Below are 21,958 nucleotides of genomic sequence, written 5' to 3' on the forward strand. Positions count from 1 at the left end.
TGTTTCCATGGCAGCCTGTCTCACTGCCATAGCAACAAGATTCTGCCTCTAATCTGCGGAGCCCGGGTTTCTGTAATGGGTAGAACACTGGTGTTTCATGGAACGGTGGTGAACCCCACAACCCTTCTAGGAAAGAGCATTTCCATTCTAGACCAAGCAGGGTAGTGGTAGCCTGAGGCTGTCAAATAGGGCTGGGTTTTTCTGTGGGCAGAAGCCTCGATTTCCTGGAGTTTCCTAACTACTCTCTCCTTCCTACAGCAATTTAAACTCCCCAGCCATTGGGGACCCCCAGGAATGTCTGCACAGGCAGATTGACCCTTTCTGATGTCCACCACAGCTTACTCTAATGCCATGTCATGTCAGAGAAGTGTGACCGTGCGATGGGGAAGCCAGGCTCTGCAGTCAGGAGCCTGAAATGGCTTGCTACTCATTGGCTGTGTGCCTTGAGTGAGTTTTCTTTTTAAACCTTAGGGTATTCACTGTGGAAAAGGGGTCAATACATGCTAAGCCCCCTGGGTGCCTCCAAGGATGTAGAGAAATGCTGCACATAAATCCATCCAGGGTTTCCAGCGGGGTGCGGTGGATTCATCCTGGTTTCCAGGGGGTGCGGTGGTGGGTGCATGGCCCAGTCCCTGCTGACACTCCTTGCAAATGGAGTGGGGCTTTAGGGTCTTGCGGCCAAGCATCCCAGCGGAGGTCTGACTGTGGAGCTGGGGTGATATTTATACCTCAGTGAATGGGGCAATGGTCAGCATCATCTCTCAGATCACGCTGTTTGACTGGCTGAAAGCTTCCCTGGGAAAAGGGGAGGTGCTTAAGCCAGCTGCCTTCCCTCCTAGAGCAGAGCTACTCAAGCGTGGGCGCTGGGCTCAGGGGCCTCTGCAAAATGCTTGCTACCCAGCTGCAGTGACATAAGTCTAGGAACTGAGAGAACGTCTTCAGAAAATTTTATAGTTATTTGATGCTGCTGTAATACCACCCAAGCAGCATCCAAAGCGTCCAACTGGGGCTTCTTTTTGGTGGGCGTGGGGGTGGGGGGCGGTGTGGGGGTTTGTGTGTGTGTGTGTGGCGAAACAAGCTGGTCCTTCACCACGTCTAGTTTGAAAAGCACTGACCTTGATAAGATGATAAAGCCACCTTAAAATCAGCTAAAGATGCAGGTGAGAGACAAGGGGAACAACCTCATCCGCAGCCACCTGCAAAAATGAGCCCCAGGTCACACGCAGAGGAGTCGGCAGCATTTCCTTTATTGCTTCGGGACACAAACTGCAGGTCGACACCCTGCCCTGCTCCGGCCCGGGTGGGGCTGGAGGTGAAGGCCCCACCTCGGCGCTCAGCCGCGCGCGGCGCCGCGGCCCCCGGGCAGCGCCGCCTGCCGCCTGCCGTAGCGCAGGCCGAAGGAGTTCCAGTTGTAGGCGGACACGTCCTTCTCCCGCTGCACCAGCACGGCGCCCCTCGGAGCCGGGATCAGGCGGCTGCGCGGGGCGCACGGGCCCGGCTGCCGGGGGCCCGCGGAGCTCTCAGAGGGGCAGAGCGCGGCCCCCCGAGGCCGAGGCCCGGCCGCTGTGGGCTTCCCCGCCGCGCACCGCGGGCTCTGCTCCCAGGGCGCCCGGAGCGTCGCGGGTCCGAGCTGCGAGCCTAGGACAGAGCCACAGGGTGAGGCTGAGTGAGGCGGGAGCCCAGAGAGAGGCTTTGGACCCCCTCCTCACATCCCCATCTTCGGCTTCCCTTTTGTCCCCTGACCCCTAGGAAGCTCAGCGCTCCACGCTGGGCACCAGCAGCAACTTAGCTTGGGTGGCTAGGCCATTTGCTCCTCTCTCCTTCAACATAGCTATGATTTCAGATATTTCACAGGATTTTCTTGAGTGTCTTTTACATTGAATTCCTTTTTTTTTTTTTTAAGGAAGCAAGCAGGATAGAGCTTGGAAATAATCAGCTTCGCTTCTCTTTGTGGCTGGCTGGCCGGCCCTCTACCCCTGGTTTTCATCAGGCTCCTACTAGACCGAGCTCCTTGGGGTAGTCAGGGCAGTGTCCACTCATCTGAGTCTCTCAGAGTCTTGAAAACAGTGCCTTGCTCATAGCAGGGCCTCAAAAAGCCTTGTTAAATATATAAAAACTAATGAAAGGCTTGCAGTTAAACAAATGAAGAAAGTGAAGCAAAGACCACTGTGCTCCACACCCTCAACAAATGTGACCCCTAAGAAGCTATATCAGGGCTTCTGCAAAGAAGGGGAACTGGGTCACCTCAACCAGCTCGCCTCCCCTACTCCACACTTTCCCTTCACACGGAGGGCTGATGAGGCTAACTTGGAAGGCACTTCACATACAAGGCTCATTAAGGTCATTAAATTGTTAGCAGTAAGATAGTGCAGCAAGCTCTCAGCAGACAATGAGCCCCGCCAGTTGTGGCCAGGGATAGGTGGAAATGCGGTCTGGGGTGTGAGTGGGTGTGTGCTGGGTGGAGGAGGATACTTGACTCTGAGCCCTGGTCTTCAGTGCCCCGGCACTCTCTGGAGAAGCGGAGCGTGGGTGAGTCTCATCCAGGGTGAGTGATACTCTTCCTAGGAGGGCCCTGGGCCTGGCAGAGATGGGAGGGACGATGACCTCTTTTCCAGCTACAGCCATCATCCCAGCAAGTGGATCACTACTTAGGCATGCCTGTTTTTAGCATCACCTAAAAGATTTTGCCAAGAAGAGCCAAGAGCTCAGCGTCCCCCCGGGCGGTGATGACATTGTTATTCTCCGGGGGATCCTCCCTTACCCAGAAAGAGCACCCGATCCCAGGAGAGAAGAAGTTCTTGGCCAAGGACACCCGCGTCCATGATCTCTTTGCACTGGAATATCTTTTTAAAATTTATTTTAGTTTTGGCAGCACAGGGCCTTCTGCACATGGGCTTTCTCTAGTTACAGCGGGCAGGGGCTGCTCTCTAGTTGTGGCAGGGGGGCTACTCATAGCAGTGGCTCCTCTTGTCGTGGAGTCCAGGCTCTCAAGGGTGCGGGCCTTGGTAGCTGCGGTTCTTGGGCTCTAAAGCACAGGCTCAACCGTTGTGGTGCTTGGGCTTAGCTGCTCCTTCCCAAACCAGGAATCAAACCTGTGTCTCCTGCCTTGGCAGCCAGATTCCTGGCCACTGAGCCACCAGGGAAGCCCGCTTTGGGATAGCTATGGGGACAAGGACATCTTGTTTGGAAAGAATGTTGCAAGTTCCCTCGCTGGAGAGGAACAGAGGTCCTGAGAGGCCAGGCTGACCCCTCAGCAGTGTTGAACCTTGATCCCTGGCTTGGGGATGAGCACTGTCCTAGCTCATGCCCTGTAGGGGGCACTCTTGGGGGAGCTCAGCACCTGCTGGGTTTCTGCAGCCTTGGATTGAGTGACTTTGGGAAGGTTTCTTTACCTCTTTGGGCCTCAGTTTCTCCAGGTCTTCAATTCCACGATGAACTCATGAGATTGAGAGGTATTAAGGATCTATCCTTTTGTGTAGGTTTTCTTTTTTTTTTTTTTTTGAAATTCCCCATAAAGGAACTGAGGTCACTGATAAGATGGACTTGCATAGTAAATGCCTTCCCAGCAGATCTGCACAGAGAAGCAGTTGGCACAGAGCAGAGAAGCCCACGAAGGAGCTCGGTGGTTACCCAGCACCTGAGCTTGGGCGAGCCTTTGTAACGGCAGAAGAGCCTCTCTTGCTTGCAGGTTAGTGGGGCCCCTGTATGTGCTGCACGTGCCCGTCTTGGGTTTCCATTGTGCAGCTTTCAGTTCATAGCAACAGATTAGCCATAGCTGAAAAATGTGGCAACTCTCATTTTGCATCAATTCACTGCTCCCTCCCAACCTTCTTCCCAGACAACTCATACCTGTGGTTCTAGGATTCTCCATGGGCGCCACCTTTTCCAAGGTCTCCCTGAAGGCGGTGGCACAAAGGAAGAGCATCAGCTGCCAGGAAAGCAGCACGTTCATCCTGGTGAGAAGATGCCGGTCCTGGAAGTGCCCTGAGGCCGAGACAGAGAGAGGGAGGAGGAACGGGCTTAGGCTTGCTGCCTGGGCTGGGCACTGCGGCAGAGCCCCGCGTGAAGCAGGCACCTGGAAGGGAGGAGACAACCCTGCCCTTGGGAGCCCCCCGTGGAGGGACGAGCCTGAACCGACACAGCATGGAAACAGGACTGAGAGCCCTCGCGCCATATAGTTCAGGCTAAACTCTTGCCAGGTGAGGATCGTCAGGGAGGGCCAGTAAAGTTAGGAAGGAAAGAAGGGAGGGAGGAGCCGTGCTGGTGGAAGGGGCAGGACTGCTCAGGCTGGAAAATGGCCAGGGCTCTGAACTTCAGGTTTGCTTGAGAGGAATGTTGGAAAAGCGAGGCGTGAGATGCAGTGGGACAGTGAGCAGGGAGGGGTTAAGCGAGGTGCGGCAAGGAGCCGCACTGAGTGGGGCATGCTGAGAACCCAGCCACTTCCCGGGAGCCTGGGAGCAGCGGCCTCTTGCCTGCACACTCGGCTTTGCATGAATCACAGCTCTCCGTGCTCCACTCTCCCAGCTGGAGCGTGCCTTTCTAAATCCAGCCCAGGCCCTCTTGCTGTAACAGGAAATTCTTTTTAATCATCTTGCATGCTCTCATAACCCTTCATAACCTTGAAAACCATCATTAAATTGTGTTATTGCCTATAATTCACGAAAGAGAAAAAGGCTTTCCCTGATGGATCAGGTCAATTGTCTCCACATTCTGTTCTCCGTGGGCCCTGAGAGGGTATGGATTTAATTGACTGCGTGAACTTGGCGGTTGAGGGGGGAGCTATAGACCCTGACCCCCTTTTCACCCCCTTCTCTTCTCATCCTCCACTGCCCCCCTCTGGCTCTTCCAGCTCCCAAGGCTGATTTCTCTTTGGAAAAGTCATCAGGCACTTTGAGACTGTCCAGCAAACATAAGGAAAGACAAATTGGTGGAGAGCCAGGCAGCACTGCAGGCTGAGAGAACAGGTGTGGGTGCCAGATCTAAGGCCGGACCCTCCCTGTGCGGCCAGGGGGAAGTGGGTGGGGGGACTCTCGTTCGTGCCCATCAGCTGCGAACACTAGCTCAGCCCATCCATCCCTCTGTTTCTTGCTCCTACGCCCTGGTCCCCGCCTGCTCCCTCTGAGATGCAAGCATGGGGTGGAATAAGAATGGTATCAGAAGGACTCAAATGTGGCTGCAGCTCCTCTCTCCCTCCTGTGAGATTAGAACAAGTCCACCCTCCCATCTCTGGATCTTATTGTTACCTGTGAAAATAAGAGCGTTGGATCAGACTGGCCACCAACTGTCCCCTAGATGGTCACTTTCCTTGTAGACTTTGACTCTGTGATACCCTGAAACCCAGATCATGGCTTTCTGCACCAGCCTTAAGGCATGGGGCAGGGCATGGAGTGGAGACAGGTTCAATCCACTAGAGAGAAGAGGGTAGAACTGTTTCTGTTGTGGCTTTAGACCACGGATGCACAGGGTCCAGGTCAGTTCAGAAATCATTCCTGGTAACAACCACCAGGTGTTGCACACCTCCCCTGGGCCTTCCCCTGAGATCTAGCACAAGAAATTGAGTCATAAGCAGACCATCTCAAGGTAACATGGCCAGTGATAGACCGGAGGCTTGTGAGCATGTGGGTGGGGTGGGGGAGACCCTGAGCCCTTTTTCACCCCCTTCCCTTCTCATTCTCCGCTGCCCCCCTCCAGCTCTTCCAGCTCCCAAGGCTGATTTCTCTTTGGAAAAGTCATCAGGCACTTTGAGGCTGTCCAGCAAACACGATGAGAGAGACTGGGGGGGGGGGGGGGGGGCAGACAGCACTGCAGGCCGCCCGGGGTGCTTCAGAGCCCACAGGAGCCTGACCTGGAGGGTCCAGGCAGGTTTTCTGCAGGGGTGGCACCTGAGCTGAGTTTCTGAGCACAAGTCAGCCAGGTGAATAAAGGTTCATCGACGCCAGGAGTAGAGGGAAGTGCCCCCCTCCAGCCTGCCAGGGGTGTGGGTCTTTGCTGGGGAGAGAGTGAGCGATGAGGCTGGGGAAGGCGCCACCAGGGGCTTCATCCCAGAGCGGTGCGAGCCAGACTGGAGTGTGTGTAGATGAGCATTTCGGATGGAGAATTCAGGCTGCTCTTCAGACGCAGGATGGTACATGAGGAAGGGGGCAGTGGCCAAGCTGTGTGGTTAGAAGGTGGTGTTCCTCCTTCATGCTCCTCTCACTTGTATGGCTTCCTCCCCATCCCAGCAGGCACCATGCGAGAACTTTGGTTTTTCCCACTCCCTGTCCCCAACACATACACACACCCGCCACACACACACACCCGCCACCCACCCACCCACCCACCCATACACACACACACACACACACACACACACACACACGCCTGCCACCCACCCACACACACCCTTGGTTCCTGCGCACAGGGGCTTTTAACATGTGGTAGAACTGAATTGTTTGGAAAAGAACCATCAGCTTCCAAGGGCCACAAGTGGCAATTTTGTGGTCCCTCTGTCCCAGGGGTTTTGGACCTAGAGAGTAACAGAAATTCCAGGCTTGCTTGGAAAGCTTTTGGGGCGGGGTGGCTCCCTCCTGGGGTGACCCCATCTCCTAGTGCTGGGGCTGGCAGGGCACTCAGGAGCTCTTTGTTTACGTCTGTGTTTGCCATCTGCGCAACGGGGAACTGCCCAGAGGAGCCCCCGGTGTTCCCCAGGTCCCTCCAGACGCCTCTGTGACCACTTATCCCAGCCACAGGGAGCTCATTCACTGCATTCACTCCCCAGAAAGTAACCCCCAAGGTCCTGGTTTCATAAAGTGCAAGTCAGTGTATTTACCCCGACATCCCAATCATCAGGGAAGAGCAGCACCCCTTTTGCCTGCCTGGACAAATGCCTGCTCCCACCTCGTGAGCCTCCCTGGGTCCCGCCAGACCCCTCGCCTGGTGTGGGGGCTGCAGGCCACCTACCTTGCCTTGGCTGTGTCCTGAGGGGTCTCCAAATGATGATACCGCTTGGGCGGGGGAGGGGGGGCACCTGGAGGGAGGCGAGCTGGGCTCCTGGGTTCACTCTCACTGATGCCCTGATCATGCCCCTTATAAAGCCCAGGGTGACGTCTGCAGGCACAGACCCACCTCTGCCCGCCCCCAGCCCCTTGGAGTGCGGCCCTCCCACTCCCTGCTGCTGGCTCCTGCCTCCTGGTGCCCGTGGCTAACATCAGCCTTTCGCTCCCTCTCCAGGAGTCTTCCAGGGCTGGCTTTCTGATTCCTAATAGTTCTTTGCAGCCTCCTCACCTGCTTCTCCCCAGGCCCACTCACAGATCCACTCTGCCCTCAAACAACGTGGAAAGGGACTGTTTGAGGGATGGGGGAGGCTCAGCACGCTTGTCCCTTGTGTGCCCCCAGCCCTGGCAGCTCAGCTGGGGTCTCTGACCAGAAAGTAGCGGCTTCTGGGTTGGGGCCTGGGGTCTGGAGCTTGGTAGGGGGATTGTCTCTTTTTTCTTCTCTGCTCCCTTCTTTCCCCAAGCAATTCCTGAGCTCAGCCCAGGGTTTGGAGAGGAATGCACCGTGGTCAGATGCGTGAGACAGGCATGTGAGCAGCCAGCTAGGAAGGCAGCGTGAAACAGCAGTTCTAGAAGGCGGGTGTCCCTGGGAGTGCTGAGGGAACGGAGGAGAGCCCTCCAGGTGAGTGTGTGTGACGTGCGGCTCTTGCAGCCCCTCGGCCACATCCTGTGGCGCCACAGCCTCGCCATTCTGAAATCGCTGTGAACCTCTCTTTGAAGTGGGGAGGTCTGCTTTCCTTTGCACCCTCAGCACCCGCTCCCTGGTTCTGCACAGACATAGGGGCCCTCACAGAAACGTATTAAATGTACTCATTGCAGGGGATTCCTGACTCTTTCCTGGGCCTGCAAGAGTGTGCTTTACCCTTAGCTGAGGGGCTTCCCAGGACAGACTGGGGCTCTTAGAAGGTAGGGGCACAGCCCTCTACCCCAGCACAGAAGCTGCCTGGTGAGTGCGCTGTGCAGACATCCACCTAATCAATAGCTGGGAAGCACTTCCCACCACCCTGGGGATTAATACTCGTCCCTTGTGTAACAGCTGCCGCTAACAGGGGCTTGCAAACATCTCCCTCATTAGGGCCGGTAAACACCAGGGTTTAATGATGGGCCGTGAGGGCTGGCCTGCCCCTCCTCAGGTGGAATGATGTCTGTGCACCCACCCTGAGTCAGAGAGTGGGCTTAGTGGGCTAGAGACACAGTCTCGGGCACGTTCACAGCTTGGGGATTTAATCTCTGCTTTTCCTCTCGTGGGCCCTGGGTCTCTGTTCCCAGCAGTCTTGACGGCTTCCTGCACTGACTTGGGGATCGAGGTCAGTCCCTCAGCTCCGTCCATCCTTCTGGACCTGGAGAGGTCCGGATGCGTCAGGGGGATGAGTCAGTGCGGGGTGGGCGCCTGCGAGATGTCTCCCATTTCCTTTCCAGCCCCCTTGCCCAGCGATCCAAGTTCAAGGAGTGCATCTCTGCTGTTCAGACCATTGAACTGGTGCCTTGAAGCCTCTGGAACAGCTGTGGGAGGCAAGAATCATTACTCCAGACAAAGAGTGGGGAGCAGACTCAATATCCAGGTTATTATGAAGCCGGCCTTGAGAGCCAGGAGCGCCAGGTGCAGGCAATGGAGGGGGGCCGTGTGGAGGGGGGTTGCGTCGAGGGGTGGCTGAGGGCCTCCCTGGGCTTCTAGAGAGCTTGTGTTCTGCCAGGTGCTTCAGAGGGGGGAGGGGCGGGGCCGGGGACCACCTCCTGCCCCAAGAAGAGGACAAAGGCACCACTGCCTTTCCTGTTCTCACGGGATGTCACACATCCTGTCTCCCCGGGGCCCAGATTCAGCCAGTTCTCCAGAAATCTGGCACTTTCTGCTGGGTCACCGAGAACCCCTAAGGCTCCGTTTCTTTGGCTCTAACAGGGAGCTGTTGACCAACACCATTCCCAACGTCCACACCTTTGGCACAACTGCCCCCAGAGCCCTCATCCGCTCTTGTCGGGAAGAAGGGCTGAGACGGGCCAGCCAGGGAGGGGTTTTGAGGGGAGACGGGAAAGGATCCTCTGCACCTGGGGAGCAGCTTCACCAAGTCCGTGTGCTTCCCCCTCCCCAAGGACCACCACCAAGCCATTCACATGATTCACTTACCGCACTCAGGAAGGGGATGTTGGAGGCGCTGCCCAGGAAGCCAAAGGCAACAGGGAAAAAGCCCCTAGGAGCAGAAAGGCAGAGGGGGGATCAGGGATGAGCCAGAGGAGAGGCTGAGGTCCCGCTACAGGCTCCAGCTTTGGCTCCCGGGAGAGCAGGCCCCTGGACCCTGGGCAGGCATGGCTCTGCACCCCTGCTTTTCAAGAGGCAGTGTGGTGGAGTAGTTACGAATGAAGGCCTTGGGGTCAGACTCCTGGGGTCTCATCTGGACTCCACCTCTCACTGGCCCTGTGCAAACTTGGGCAAATTCCTTAACACCTCTGAATCTGTTTCCAGTTGTAAAATGGAGTTAATAGTAATAGCATCCACATTTCCACAAAGAAATGCTTGGGAAATGTTTATTTTTGTTAGTCGTCTCTCCCTAGACTGGCTGTGAACCAGCAGCCACAGGTTTCTGGGCACGGATCACCACTGGAGGCTGTGCTCAGATTGCTCTCCCCCACACCCCTCCCCTACCATACCCTCCCCTGGCAAGAATGGTGACCCTCCACAGGGCTTTGGGGGCACAGAGGCTGGTGTGGGCAGGGAATAGAGATCTGAATTCTGGCTGAGCTACTTCCTTTCCTTGGACCTCGGTTCCCTGAGGTCCACTTGCATTTCTGGGGTCTCTGATGGCTGTGATTTTCTTCCCCCTCAATGCTGCTGCAAGCCGTCGTTGTCAAGACAGCTAGAACTGAGTCTGCTGAGGCCCCACTCCCACTTTTGGTCCACCCTTGGATCAAGGTCAGATCCTCCGCAGGCTCCTTGTGAGAGTTCAGGCAGGGGCAGCCTCTCTGGGCCTTGGTTCTCTTATCTCCAAGAGGACAGCCCTCCAGTGGGCTGTGGAGATGACAGAATGAGAGGAAAACTGTGAGCCTGCTTGGTGCCTGGGAGGGGCTTCGCAGATGTGAGTTCACTGTCCCTGCTCCCTGTCTGGTGGCTAGGCTTGCGGACAGGTCCTGGGCCTCCTCCCTGCTGCCGGGCACAGTGACGGGCACACAGCAGGTGCTCCATGTTTGCTGGTGGGTGTGCCGGCTCCTCCAGCTCGCAGTGTCCACCAGGTGCCCACCCCCGTTTCCAGCCCTTCTGAGTCTCCGCCTCTTTCGGGATCAAGTCCAGCTTCTGTATGCACTGCCAGTCACGCTGCCCACACCCGCTGGAGCCTGAGCTCAGCCAATCAGAGGCCCTGGGGTGCCCATCGCGAGGCCCAGGACCTGTTCTCACCTGAAGAGGCTAAAGAAGCCATAGGTTTCCAGGAACATGCCCAGGAGAGGCCAGCGCAGCAGGACGATGACCACGCCCCCCAGGAAGAAGCTGGTGCCCTTGAGTTTGTGCCTCTGGAAGAAGAAGGAGAACGTCCTCCTCAGGCCGATGATGAGGGAGAGGCCAGTCAGGAACAGCAGCTGCGGGGAGGGACAGCGGTCGGCGGGTGAGCGCGAGCACGCTGGCTGCACTGACCACCCCGCAGCGCAGAGCCCGAGGCCAGGCCCGCAGCCGCACCGGATGGGGGGCGGGACCTGCTCCTCCTCCAGAGGCCGACCATCAGCGAGGGCCGGCGAGCTCGCGGGAGCCCCGAGTCACTGGGGCTGGAGAGGGGCAGAAGGGCCCAGAGGCAGGGGACCCGAGGCCTCTGGAGGCCTCTGGCTTGTTACCCAGCTCGGCCTGGTTTCTTGGATCCCAAGCGCTTCCTCACGTCTGTTACCATTTCACACCTCCCAAGCAACGCGGAAAAGACTCCATTTCAGAGGCTGAAAGCCAGGCCTGGGTAGGTTGGGCAGCCACACCCGAGTCCCAGGGAGCTGGCGGAGCCCCGGCCCTCCACCCCGCGGCCTGTCGCCACCTCAGCCAGGCTCCTGGGGCTCCTGCCAGACTGAGCTCTCGGCTCTCTTCCAGCATGTTCCGTGCTTACCCCCTTCTCCATATGTCTGCTCCAGCGGGTCCACCCACCTGGAAGTGCTTTATCCTCCCCACACTCTTTCTTGTCTCAATTCTTTCCCGTCCTTCTGCCACTGTGGGTACTGTCTTTCTCCCAAGCACCTCTTTCCACATTAGATGCATTTATCTTTCAGTGACTTTGCCGCTGACCCTGCCTTCCTCCCCAGCCCTGTAGTTGATGTCACGTTCCCCTCCCTGGGTGGTGGGATTTGAAGGGAGAGACAGTGTCTGATTCATCTGAATTCCCGCCCCCCACCCTCAACCCAGGGCCTCACCTGGAGTTTAGCATGAGAATCCAGGTCCTCAGGTCCTCTGTGCCCAGGAAGCCTTATTGCCCATCCCCAGCCACCAGCCCTTGCCTGCCCAACGCCGGTGGCACACAATGCCTGGCTGGACCCGATCTGAGTAAACTCGGGGCTGACCCTCCTGGCAGTGGAGACCTCACGCAGGTTCTCAGGGCTGGAAGACTCACATTTCCGAAGGCCAGCAGCACGGAGTCAAAGTACAGGAGCATTCCAAAGAGGATGAAGAAGATGCCGAAGCCAGTGGTGCCCACGCCAATCTCTGCAATGCGCAAGGAAGTTGGGGTGGGACGGGTCTGGGGAGCAAGCTGGGACGCTGCAGCTGCCCTCATCACCCCTGGACAGGCGCCCTCCGGGGGTGGGAGGCGGGGCGGCTCTGTTGCCACCCGGGAATCTGGGCTTCCATGCTCTCCCGGAAGGATGGGAAGGAAGGGGAGGTGGGCACAAGCCTCTGTTTAGCGCTTGGAAACTGCTGTTGGGCCCTGCCCACACCCTGCCCTCACCACAGGAAGCTAGTGCTGCCCTCGCTGCTTCTGTTTGCAGTTTCCTCTTGTCTTCAGGGTCTTCAAGACTTCTCTGCTAGATCATTATCAGGGTTGTGACTCTGTCCCTGTTTTCTTGTAGTTGGGAGCCACTTGATGCCAACTCACCCCCAGGCCAAAGAGTACCCAAAGACACAGCCACAGCCCCAGAGGATCTCAGACCTGCCCAGCTGGCCTGCCCTATTTCTCAGGAGGCTTGTCCTCCTGATAATTCTCACAGTCTCTCCTTCCTTCTCTAAACTGCTCTGGTCCCCAGCTTTCCAGTGATGACCCTTCACACTTGATAGAGAAAGAGAAGTCATGGACCAGAAATGCGCTCATCACCTGAAGTCTATACCGCAGCCAGCAAAGCGATTGCCCCATACTATTTCCCACAGAAGTTACACCATTTTACGTTCCTAGACTGAGCGACTTCACTTTCACTTTTCACTTTCCTGCACTGGAGAAGGACATGGCAACCCACTCCAGTGTTCTTGCCTGGAGAATCCCAGGGACGGGGGAGCCTGGTGGGCTGCCGTCTCTGGGGTCACACAGAGTCAGACACGACTGAAGCGACTTAGCAGCAGCAGCAGTAGCAGCTGTAGTGATGCACAAGGGATTCCAGCTTCTCTACATCCTCACCAACACGTGTTCCTTTCTGTTTTTGCTTTGTTTTGTTTCTGATAGCATTCATCCTAAAGGGTGTGAAGTGGTATCTCACTGAGGCTGTGTTTGCCTTTCCTTGATGGTAACTAATGTTGAGAATCTTTCATGTGCTTGTTGGTCATTTGTATATCTGTTTTGGAGAAGTGTCTATTTAAGGCCTTTGTTCATTTTTAAAACATGTTGTTTGGATTTTTTGTTGTTATAGGAGTATTTTGTATATTTGAGATAGTAACCCCTAATCGGATATATGATCTGAAAATATTTTCTCCTATTCTGTAGGTTGCCTTTTCACTCTCTTGGATCCTTTGATGAGCAGGAGTTTTAAATTTTTATATAGTCCAATGTTTCTATTTTCTCTATAGTTGCCCGAGCTTTTGGTATCACACCCAAGAAATAATTGCCAAATCGAGCATTGTGAAGCTTTTCTCTTACGTTTTCTTCTAAGAACTGTTTTAGATCTTACTTAGAGCTAAAATGAACTTTAATTTTTATATGTGGTATAAGGTAAGGGTCCAGCTTCATTCTTTTGCCTGTGACTATCCAGTTTTCCCAACATCATTTGTTGAAAAGACTGTCCTTTCCCCACTGAATGGTCTTGGTGCCCTTATTGAAAACCATGCGCCCATGTATGCCGAGGCTTATTTCTGGGCTCTCTCTCACATTCCATTGCGCTCTCTGTTTGTCTTCGTACAGTCTCACCGCTTTGATTACTGTAGCTTTGTAATAAGTTTTGAAATCAAGAAGTTTGAAACCTCCAACTTCATTCTTCTTTTTCAAGATTGCTTTGGCTATTCAGGATTCCTTGAGATTCCATGTGCATTTAAGAATGAATTTTTCTATTTCTGCAAAAAATGTCATTAGGATTTTGATAGATTATTGCATTGAATCTGTAAACTGCTCTGAGTAGTATTGATAGCTTAACAGCAACATTGTCTGCCAATCCACAAATATGGGTCTTTCTACATATTAGCGTCTTTTAAAATTTCTTTTAGCAACATTTTTTAGTTTTCAGGGTACAAGGCTTTTGTCTCTTTAGTTAAGTTTTATTCCTAAGGATTTTATTCTTTTTGATGCTATGGTAAATGGAATCATGTTGCTTCCTTTTAAAGAAATTACTGATGAGGTACAACTTAAAGTTTATATTTTATTGTTCATATTGTTTTGCAACTCACTTTATTTACTTAATATAGCTAAAATGCCTTATTTTCTTTTTGTTGAATATGAAAATCATTTGTTATGACGAATAGAGAAAGAGCTAGAGTGTCTTTTTCAACTACAACATGTATAGCTTTATTAAAAATAGCTTAATTTTTAAAAAGAAAACACATAGGTAAATTTTAACGAGAAGATTTTTACGGGACTTGTTAACTAACATCTCAGAATTGATCCTTAGCATCTCTATGAAATTGGTACTATTGCCATGTTTCTGTGTGTTTGTGTGTGTTCATCAGTCACGCATGTCCAACTCTTTGTGACCCCGTGGACTGTAGCTCACCAGACTCCTCTGTACGTGGGGTTTTCCAGGCAAGAATACCATAGTGGGTTGCCGTTTCTACTCCAGGGGATCTTCCCGACCCAGGGATTGAACCTACCAGTGTCTCCGTAGAGCGTTGTGAAAAGTTGCTGAAAGTTTGGTTGTTAAGAGGCAGAACTAAGAAAACAGAACAGAAACAGAATTACGAGGACAAGGCTTACTGGCTTAATTACATTTACAGTTGGAAGAGAATGAAACCCAACTGTCTTTCAGGTGATTAATCTTTCCTAGTCTGTGCCCCGGGGCTCAGTGGGTAAAGAATCTGCTTGAAGTGCAGGAGACACAGGTTTGATCCCTGGGTCGGGAAGATCCCCTGGAGAAGGAAACAACAACCCACTCCAGTATTCTTGCCTGGAAATCCCATGGACAGAGGAGCCTGGCGGGCTACGGTCCATGGGGTCACAAAAGAGTTGGATATGACTTAGTGGCTAAACAAAAAACAACTTGTTATCATACAGGTCTTAAGAGGAGAATTAGCACCAGTTCCAGTATAGAAATAAGGCCAAAGGCTTTCCTTAAAAGAGTCATTAAAAATACAGAAATGAGATTTGTACTGAAACCTCATTCAACTCATATTAAAAAAAAAAAAAAGCCAGCCTAATTAGTTCTCCCTTTTGGCAGAGCTGGATTTGTTAGGAACCAGCACAGCATCATTCTTCTCAACATATTGCCTTACCACCAGAATCCATCTGCAACGAAGAGCAATTCCTCCTGTTTCTGACCAACCTCCGTAGTCTATTCAAGCTTCCTATTTCTACATTTCAGAATGCCTGCCCGAATTAAATCTCTTAGAGCCCAAGACACTGGGCAAAATACAGCCTCCTTGGCCATTATGAAGGTTGTGTTCTTTCCATGATTTTTCTACCCTCAGAGACAATAGGGGGTTCCCCAGTGGCTCAGCAGTAAAGAATCAGCCTGCAGTGCAGGAGACACAGGAGAGTGGGTTTGATCCCTGGATCAGAAAGATCCCCTGGAGGAGGGCATGGCAACCCACTCCAATACTCTTGCCAGGAAAATCCCATGGAGAGAGGGGCCTGGCAAGCTACGGTCCGTGGGTTTGCAAAGAGTTGGACATGACTGAAGTGGCTGAGCATGCATGCGTGAAGAGACAGTAAATTGAGGATCAAGAAGTATTTCTACCTTGTTGTTATTATTTTACATGGGCCAGGATATTGTGGAGGAAGTCCACAATCTGAATGACAAAAATATCTTAAGTTTTTATGACTGCTATTAAAAACCTCTTATTAGAGGTCAGGAGATTAACGCTGATGCATGACTACCATCCAGCGCTCAGCCCTGTTCGAGTTTCATCAGTTGTCCCTGTGATATCATTCACAGGGAAAAGGTCCAGTTCAGGGCCACATGTGGCGTGAGCTTGCCATCTCTTCAATTCTGCAGTCTCTCCTTGGCGGGACCTTGACACTTGGAAGACCTGCCGGCCATCCAGCAGCAGTGCCTCTCTCTGGGTTTGTCTGATGTCTGCGCATGACTGTATTCGGGTTATGCAGAAATATCAGCAAGAGGTGATGCCGTCTTCTCCTGCCACTGTCGGTTTGACCGCTGCTAAGGACGTTTCTTCAAGTCGGAGTCTGCAGGACCCTCCACATAAAGTGACTCTCCAGCTCCCACCATGACCCTGCCAGACGCCCCCCTCCTCCTGGCCAGCTGAACCCCACCCAGCGTGAACCCTCCAACCTGGGGAGTGCTTTGATGCCCGCCCTGGGCATTGCCCCCCTTCCGCAGTACGGCTTTAGGACTGAATTGTTGAGGAAGGAGGGAACGGGGAAGTGAAAGAGCCTGTTTCTCTTTACAGAATTGACAGCGCTGACTAATAGTGGTCATTGTTAACGCTGGTGAGTGCATGGTGCCAGGCAGTCTAAGCACTTCGTGTGTTTTAACTCATCTCGTCTTCATAACTGCCTGTCGATAGGTATGCTTTCCCCCCGTTTTGCAGACAAAACTGAAACATGAATGGTGTTGACCTGTGCCCACAGGTGCGCAGCCAGCAGCCCGCAGAACCAGGGTGTGAACCCAGTAGACCAACTCTAGAGAAGTGACTTTAACGCCCTGTCCAGCCCACTCCTGCCCCCATCCCCTCTGCAGGAACTGCTCTGGCCCGGGCCTCCCAACATACCAAATGCAAAGGATAGGGGTCGGGCCTCCTCTGTCAGCAGCTGGCCACCGCCTTCTTGCAGCATCCTCTAGTGGGCTCCATGACACCGTATTCTCGATTGCTTCCTGCTCTTCTGGCCGCTCCTCCCAGGCTTCTTTGCCAGCTCCCCCTTCTCTCTCTCCCTCTCGGGGTCTGAACTACTCAGGGCTTCAGCTCCAGCTCATTTCTCTTCTCATTCTAGTTGCACATGGACTCCCACTTCTTTAAGTATCTCCTGTGTGCTGACAATTCTCTCTCTAGCTCGTGGCTGCTTTGAGCTTCCAAACTCCTATCCAGCTGCCTACTTGGCATATCTGCACGCTTTTCTCTCTTCACGACATCTTGAACTCAACGGGTCCAAACTGAGCTATCGGTTTCTTTCCTTAAAGCTGCACTTGGCTCAGTTTTCCCCAAATGAATAAAATGTCATCACCATCCACCCAGCAGCTCAAGGCAGAAGCCCAGTGGCCTCACGGCTCCGCCACCCCCTTCCCATTCGATCCACAGGTGAGTATTATTGCTCCTTCCTCCCAAGTGTACCTTGAAAGCTGTCCATTCCTCTCCACGCTTAGGACTTAATTCTAAACCACCATTTCCTCTTTCCTGCACTCTGTGACATTCCCCAGTTAGTCTCCTGCTGCGTTCCTGCCCCCGTTATCCCTCCTCCATACAGTCGTCCGGGGTCTTGGAAAACATGCTGGCTGCTCGTATCAGCGCAGCGGACAGTCCATCCTGGTTCCCCATGGGCTTAGAAGGAGAGAGTCCTCCCAGCCGTGCCTTGGCTCACAGGCCCGCCACGGGGCCTCGGCTTGCTTGTCCGACTGCATCTCCTGGAGTAGGGCAGGCAGGGGTATGATCCTCGCCTGCCACACTCCGAGCACACCCTTGTTTCCAGGACGGGCCTTCCTGCCTCAGGGCCTCTGTACACACGGTTTCTTCCCACTCGTCTGGCCGACACATACTCCGCCTTCAGGCCTCAACGCAAATGTCAGCTTCTCAGGGAAGTCTGGTCCCCTCTCCTTTCCTGACTTAATTTGGTTGCCTCCTTTTTCTCTCTCGCAGGACTGAGGCACATTCTCCTTAGAACTTGGCACATTTTGGTTTAATAAAATGTAGGCTTGTCCCCAAGCTCAGGCCTCAGCCCTTTTCTCTATTTTTCCCCCAGGTCAGTGTTTCTCAACTTGGCGGGTGGGGGCAGGGCTGATAGATGGTGGTTGGCCATTCTGGTCCCCAGGGGACATTTGGGGCTGTATAGCCAGGCTGATGGTCACAGTTGGTAGTGAGGTGTGCTACTGCCATCTAGTGGGGAGAGGCCAGGGATGCTGCTAAAATCCCATAATAGGAAGGAAAAGTGAAGAGAAGTCGCTCAGTCACGTCCGACTCTTTGCGACCCGTGGACTGTAGCCCACCAAGCTCCTCCGTCCATGGGATTCTCCAGGCAAGCAAGAATACTGGAGTGGGTTGCCATTTCCTTCAAGACCCCCTTAAAACAAAGAACTGAAAGTCACGTCTGACTCTTTGTGACCCCACGGACTAGTCCATGGAGTTCTCCAGGCCAGATTGCTGGAGTGGGTAGCCTTCCCCTTCTCCAGGGGATCTTCCTAACCCAGGAATTGAGCCCAGGTCTCCTGCATTGCAGGCAGGTTCTTAACCAGCTGAACCACAAGGGAAGAATACTCAAGTGGGTAGCCTATCTCTTTTCCAGTGGAACTTCCCAACCCAGGAATTGAACCAGGGTCTCCTGCCTTGCAAAGAACTACCCTGCCCACAAATGTCAGTAGTGGGGAGGCTGAGAAACTCTGTGCCAGACAATCTCACGGTTTTAAATACTATCTGTATGCTGGCAGTTCCCAAATTTCTCTCCATTCCAGACTCATATACCTGACTACCTACCTGACCACAAACTCCACATCTCTAAAACCCAACTGCTGCTTTCCTTCTCAACCCTTCTAATTGCTCAGGCTGTAAATATTGGAGGCAGTCCTGAGTTCTTCCTTCACACCCCACATCCAAGCCACCAGCAAGCCCTTTCGGCAGTTTGCTCAGCGCACGTCTAGCAGTGTTTCCCACCGCTTTGGTGCTACCCCCTGGTCTCCCCACCATCTCTCACCTCAGAACATCTCCCCGTCACCGTCTCCTGCCTCTAAACCGGTCTCTCTGTTGCTGTCCCTCCAGTCTGTCTACTCTAAACCCAGTACTCAGAGTGATCTTTTAAACATAAGCAGACCACTCCTCTGCACAAAATCTTCTAACGGCTTCCCATCTTCTGCAGATAAAGCCGGACTCCTCACGCAGCCTGGCTGCTGCGTGGCCTCCTGACCAGCCTCCTGCCGCTCTCCCGTCCTCACTGTGTTCCTATGTGATGCCTCAGGGCTTTGGCCCTGGTGGTCCCCTCTCCCAAGAAGATTTCTCCCTCCAGACGGCTACATGGCTTTGCCCACTCAATTCCCATGCACCTCTGTAAAAAGCACTTTCCCTGGGTAGTTTAGTGACCATTCCATACAAAGCAGTAACCCCTCCTACTCGTCGCTTGCAAGCCTCTTTACCCTGTTTTAGTTTTGTCCAGAGGATGTATCACCACCCGACATGCTACATACTGACCTCTTCACCTGCTAGTTACCTGTTTCCTCATCCTGGAGTATAAGCAGAGAATATAATGTTTCACTCATTGGTGCATATGCTGTGCCCAACACCGTGCTTGGCACATAGAGGAGACAGTGGATGAATGGATACTATCTCCAGTTCACAGATGAGACACCGGCTTTAAGTAACTCACCCAAGCAAAACTCACAGAGCCACAGTTCTCACCACTTTTCCCGGCCCTGGGGACTACTTCCCTGCCCTCTCTCGGGAAGAAATGGGAAAGACATTTAAGAGGGAAGACCAGGTGATTTAGGGAGAGGATTTGAGTTTAGTTTCTGATAAGGTGCCAGGCTACAGGAGACTTTAATAGTTTGTGGGTGAAAGAGCCTGAATAGGCAGAGGCCTTCTAGGTCCACCCTTGCAGTACCCCCAGTTTCAGAATCCTGAATGGGGATGGGATCAAAGCGGCGAGCCTGCCAGGTCCTCCAGGCAGCAGCCTCTGGCCTCCTGGGAGCCCTGAGCAGCCCCCGCCCTGGACGGCAGGGCTCCCAGCTGGCCCCAGCCCTGCGGCCTGGAGGAGGCCAACGTGGCAGCTCCCAGCCATTGGCTCCAGAGGTCACCTTGCAGATTCCCCAGGGCTGGCCAGGCTGGGAGGGGCCACACCTCCCCGCACCCCAGCCCAGCCCCCTCAGCAGCATGGGCCCAGCCCCCTCAACAGCATGGGCCCAGCCCCCTCAACAGCATGGGCCCAGCCCCCTCAGCAGCAGGGGCCCAGCCCCCTCAGCAGCAGGGGCCCAGCCCCCTCAGGAGCAGGGGCCCTGCCCCCTCAGCAGCAGGGGCCCAGCCCCCTCAGCAGCAGGGGCCCAGCCCCCTCAGCAGCAGGGGCCCAGCCCCCTCAGGAGCAGGGGCCCAGCCCCCTCAGCAGCAGGGGCCCAGCCCCCTCAGGAGCAGGGGCCCTGCCCCCTCAGCAGCAGGGGCCCAGCCCCCAGCACTCACTCTGCCATTCAGTGATGGAGATCATGTCGAGGGCTGCCTGGGGGACGCTCCAGGGGGAAGCTGGCCAGGGGCAAGGAGCCCTGGGGACCGAACCTGCACATGCTCAAGGGAAGCTGACCCTTGGTAAGTTGTGAAATGAGCCTCTGGCAAATCATTAACTCCCCAACACATACACACACCTACACACACACATACACACGCACTCACCCACATACACTCACATACAGGGCTGCTTAAAGTCACAGTCTCCTGGTTTCTCCTGGCGGGCACTGCTCCCTACTGGATGAGTTAAATGGGAAGTCCACACCCATCTAACTCTCATAATTCCCCCCAAGCCATCCCCTGAGGCTGAGTTCTGCAGTTTCCATCTCTCTGGCAAATCTTGGACTGTTTAGGGAAGAACTGAGAGTAAGCAGTACCTGGGTTCCTTACATGGTTTGGTGGATGGTGTGGGAAGAGTTGGGATCTGCTTCTCTTTGGGAAAGTACTATTAATAAATTCATTTGTTGATGAAATTCATTAATAAATGCAGTATGAACTCAAGAGTGAAGTCAAAAGCAGTATTACTGTAGTACCTCCAGCCAGTATTAAGGGATGCTAATAAGAAGGCAATGGCACCCCACTCCAGTACTCTTGCCAGGAAAATCCCATGGACAGAGGAGCCTGGTAGGCTGCAGTCCATGGGGTTGCTAAGTCAGACATGACTGAGCAACTTCACTTTCAATTTTCACTTTCATGCATTGGAGAAGGAAATGGCAACCCACTCCAGTGTTCTTGCTTGGAGAATCCCAGGGACAGGGGAGCCTGGTGGGCTGCCGTCTATGGGGTTGCACAATCGGGCACAACTGAAACAAATTAGCAGCAGCAGCAGCAATGCAAATTCAAGTTGGAACCCACCAAAAAAGATAGCCCACAACCAAAAGCAAAGGAGAAGCCGCAACACGATGATAGGAGGGGTGCAATCGCTTTTAAATCAAACCTCATACCCGCCAGAGATGCTTGGAAGGCACAAACAAAACCTTGCGTGCACCAGGACCGAGGAAGAGGAGCAGTGACCCCACAAGAGACAGGCCAGACTTGCCCGTGTGTGTGTGGGACTCTCTGGTGGGGCGTGGGTCGACAGCGCGGGGTCAGGGCGCTGGCCACAGCAGTCCTGGGAGGCTCAGTGTGCCGGCAGAAATCCTTTTGAAGAAGTTCGCCATTACAGCCATTACCCCTACCAGTTTGGAAACTACAGGGAGGGAACACAGCCCCACCCATCAGCAGAAAATTGGATTAAAGATTTATTGGGCATGGCCCTGCCCACCAGAGCAAGACCCAGTTTTCCCCACAGCCAGTCCTTCCCATCAGGAAGGGTCCACAAGCCTCTTATCCTCATCCATCAGAGGGCAGACAGAATGAAAACCACAATCACAGGAAACTAACCAAATTGATCACATGGACCACAGCCTCACCTAACTCAATGGAACTATGAGTCATGCCGTGTAGGGCCACCCAAGACTGGTGGAGAGTGCTGACAAAATGTGGTCCACGAGAGAAGGGGATGGCAAACCACTTCAGCTTTCTTGCCTTGAGAACCCCATGAACAGGATGAGATGGTTGGAGGGCATCACTGACTCAGTGGACATGAGTTTGAGCAGACTCCAGGAGACAGTGAAGGACGCGGAAGCCTGGTGCACTGCGGTCCACGGGGTTGCCAAGAGTCGGACACATCTGAGCAACAACATTAATAGGTTCATCTTGTAAGCAGTTTGATCGCTTTGCACTGGTGCCCATGCTAGACGCTGGGGGCGACAAGCAGCTACCCGAGGCCTGTTGCTGGCCGTCTTAGAGGGCTAGATCCAGTTGACTCTAGGGCAGAAATGTCCCCAGGGCATTAGACACACAGCTTCACCCCTTTCCCCCAGCGTTGTCCAGCTCTGGACTGTGAGGCTGAGCTGTGGAAAGACGAATCCAGGCTTGGGGTGGGGCTGGACAAGAGTCAGGACGCTTGGTTCTAGCCTGCCCACCTGCTGTGTAGATACGGCTGCATCCCTCCTCCCTCTCTGGGCCTGAAAAAGGAGAAGCTGGCTGGTTC

At 53.9% G+C, this 21,958-nt stretch overlaps 2 protein-coding genes across 3 annotated transcripts; both read right to left on the reverse strand.

Moving 5' to 3' along the window:
• Positions 1,232-4,230, reverse strand: KISS1 (KiSS-1 metastasis-suppressor). Its single transcript, NM_001285710.2, is given in 2 exon segments — positions 1,232-1,638; positions 3,850-4,230. Coding segments are annotated over 2 exon segments (408 nt in total). The 5' UTR covers positions 3,953-4,230; the 3' UTR covers positions 1,232-1,333.
• GOLT1A (golgi transport 1A) lies at positions 8,235-20,007 on the reverse strand. Of its 2 annotated transcripts, none has more exons than XM_005690388.3 (5): positions 19,882-20,007; positions 11,600-11,691; positions 10,417-10,529; positions 9,154-9,217; positions 8,235-8,534 (listed from the first exon to the last, which is right to left on the reverse strand). In XM_005690388.3, exons 1-5 carry the CDS (start codon positions 19,904-19,906, stop codon positions 8,496-8,498), a joined length of 333 nt encoding a protein of 110 aa, XP_005690445.1. In that variant the 5' UTR covers positions 19,907-20,007; the 3' UTR covers positions 8,235-8,495. The 2 variants fall into 2 exon arrangements, with proteins under 2 accessions (XP_005690445.1, XP_005690444.1); XM_005690387.3 differs by having other exon boundaries at positions 10,417-10,595.

This window comes from Capra hircus, chromosome 16 (genome assembly GCF_001704415.2).
Source record: "Capra hircus breed San Clemente chromosome 16, ASM170441v1, whole genome shotgun sequence".
In the NCBI taxonomy this organism is placed as follows: Eukaryota; Metazoa; Chordata; class Mammalia; order Artiodactyla; family Bovidae; genus Capra; species Capra hircus.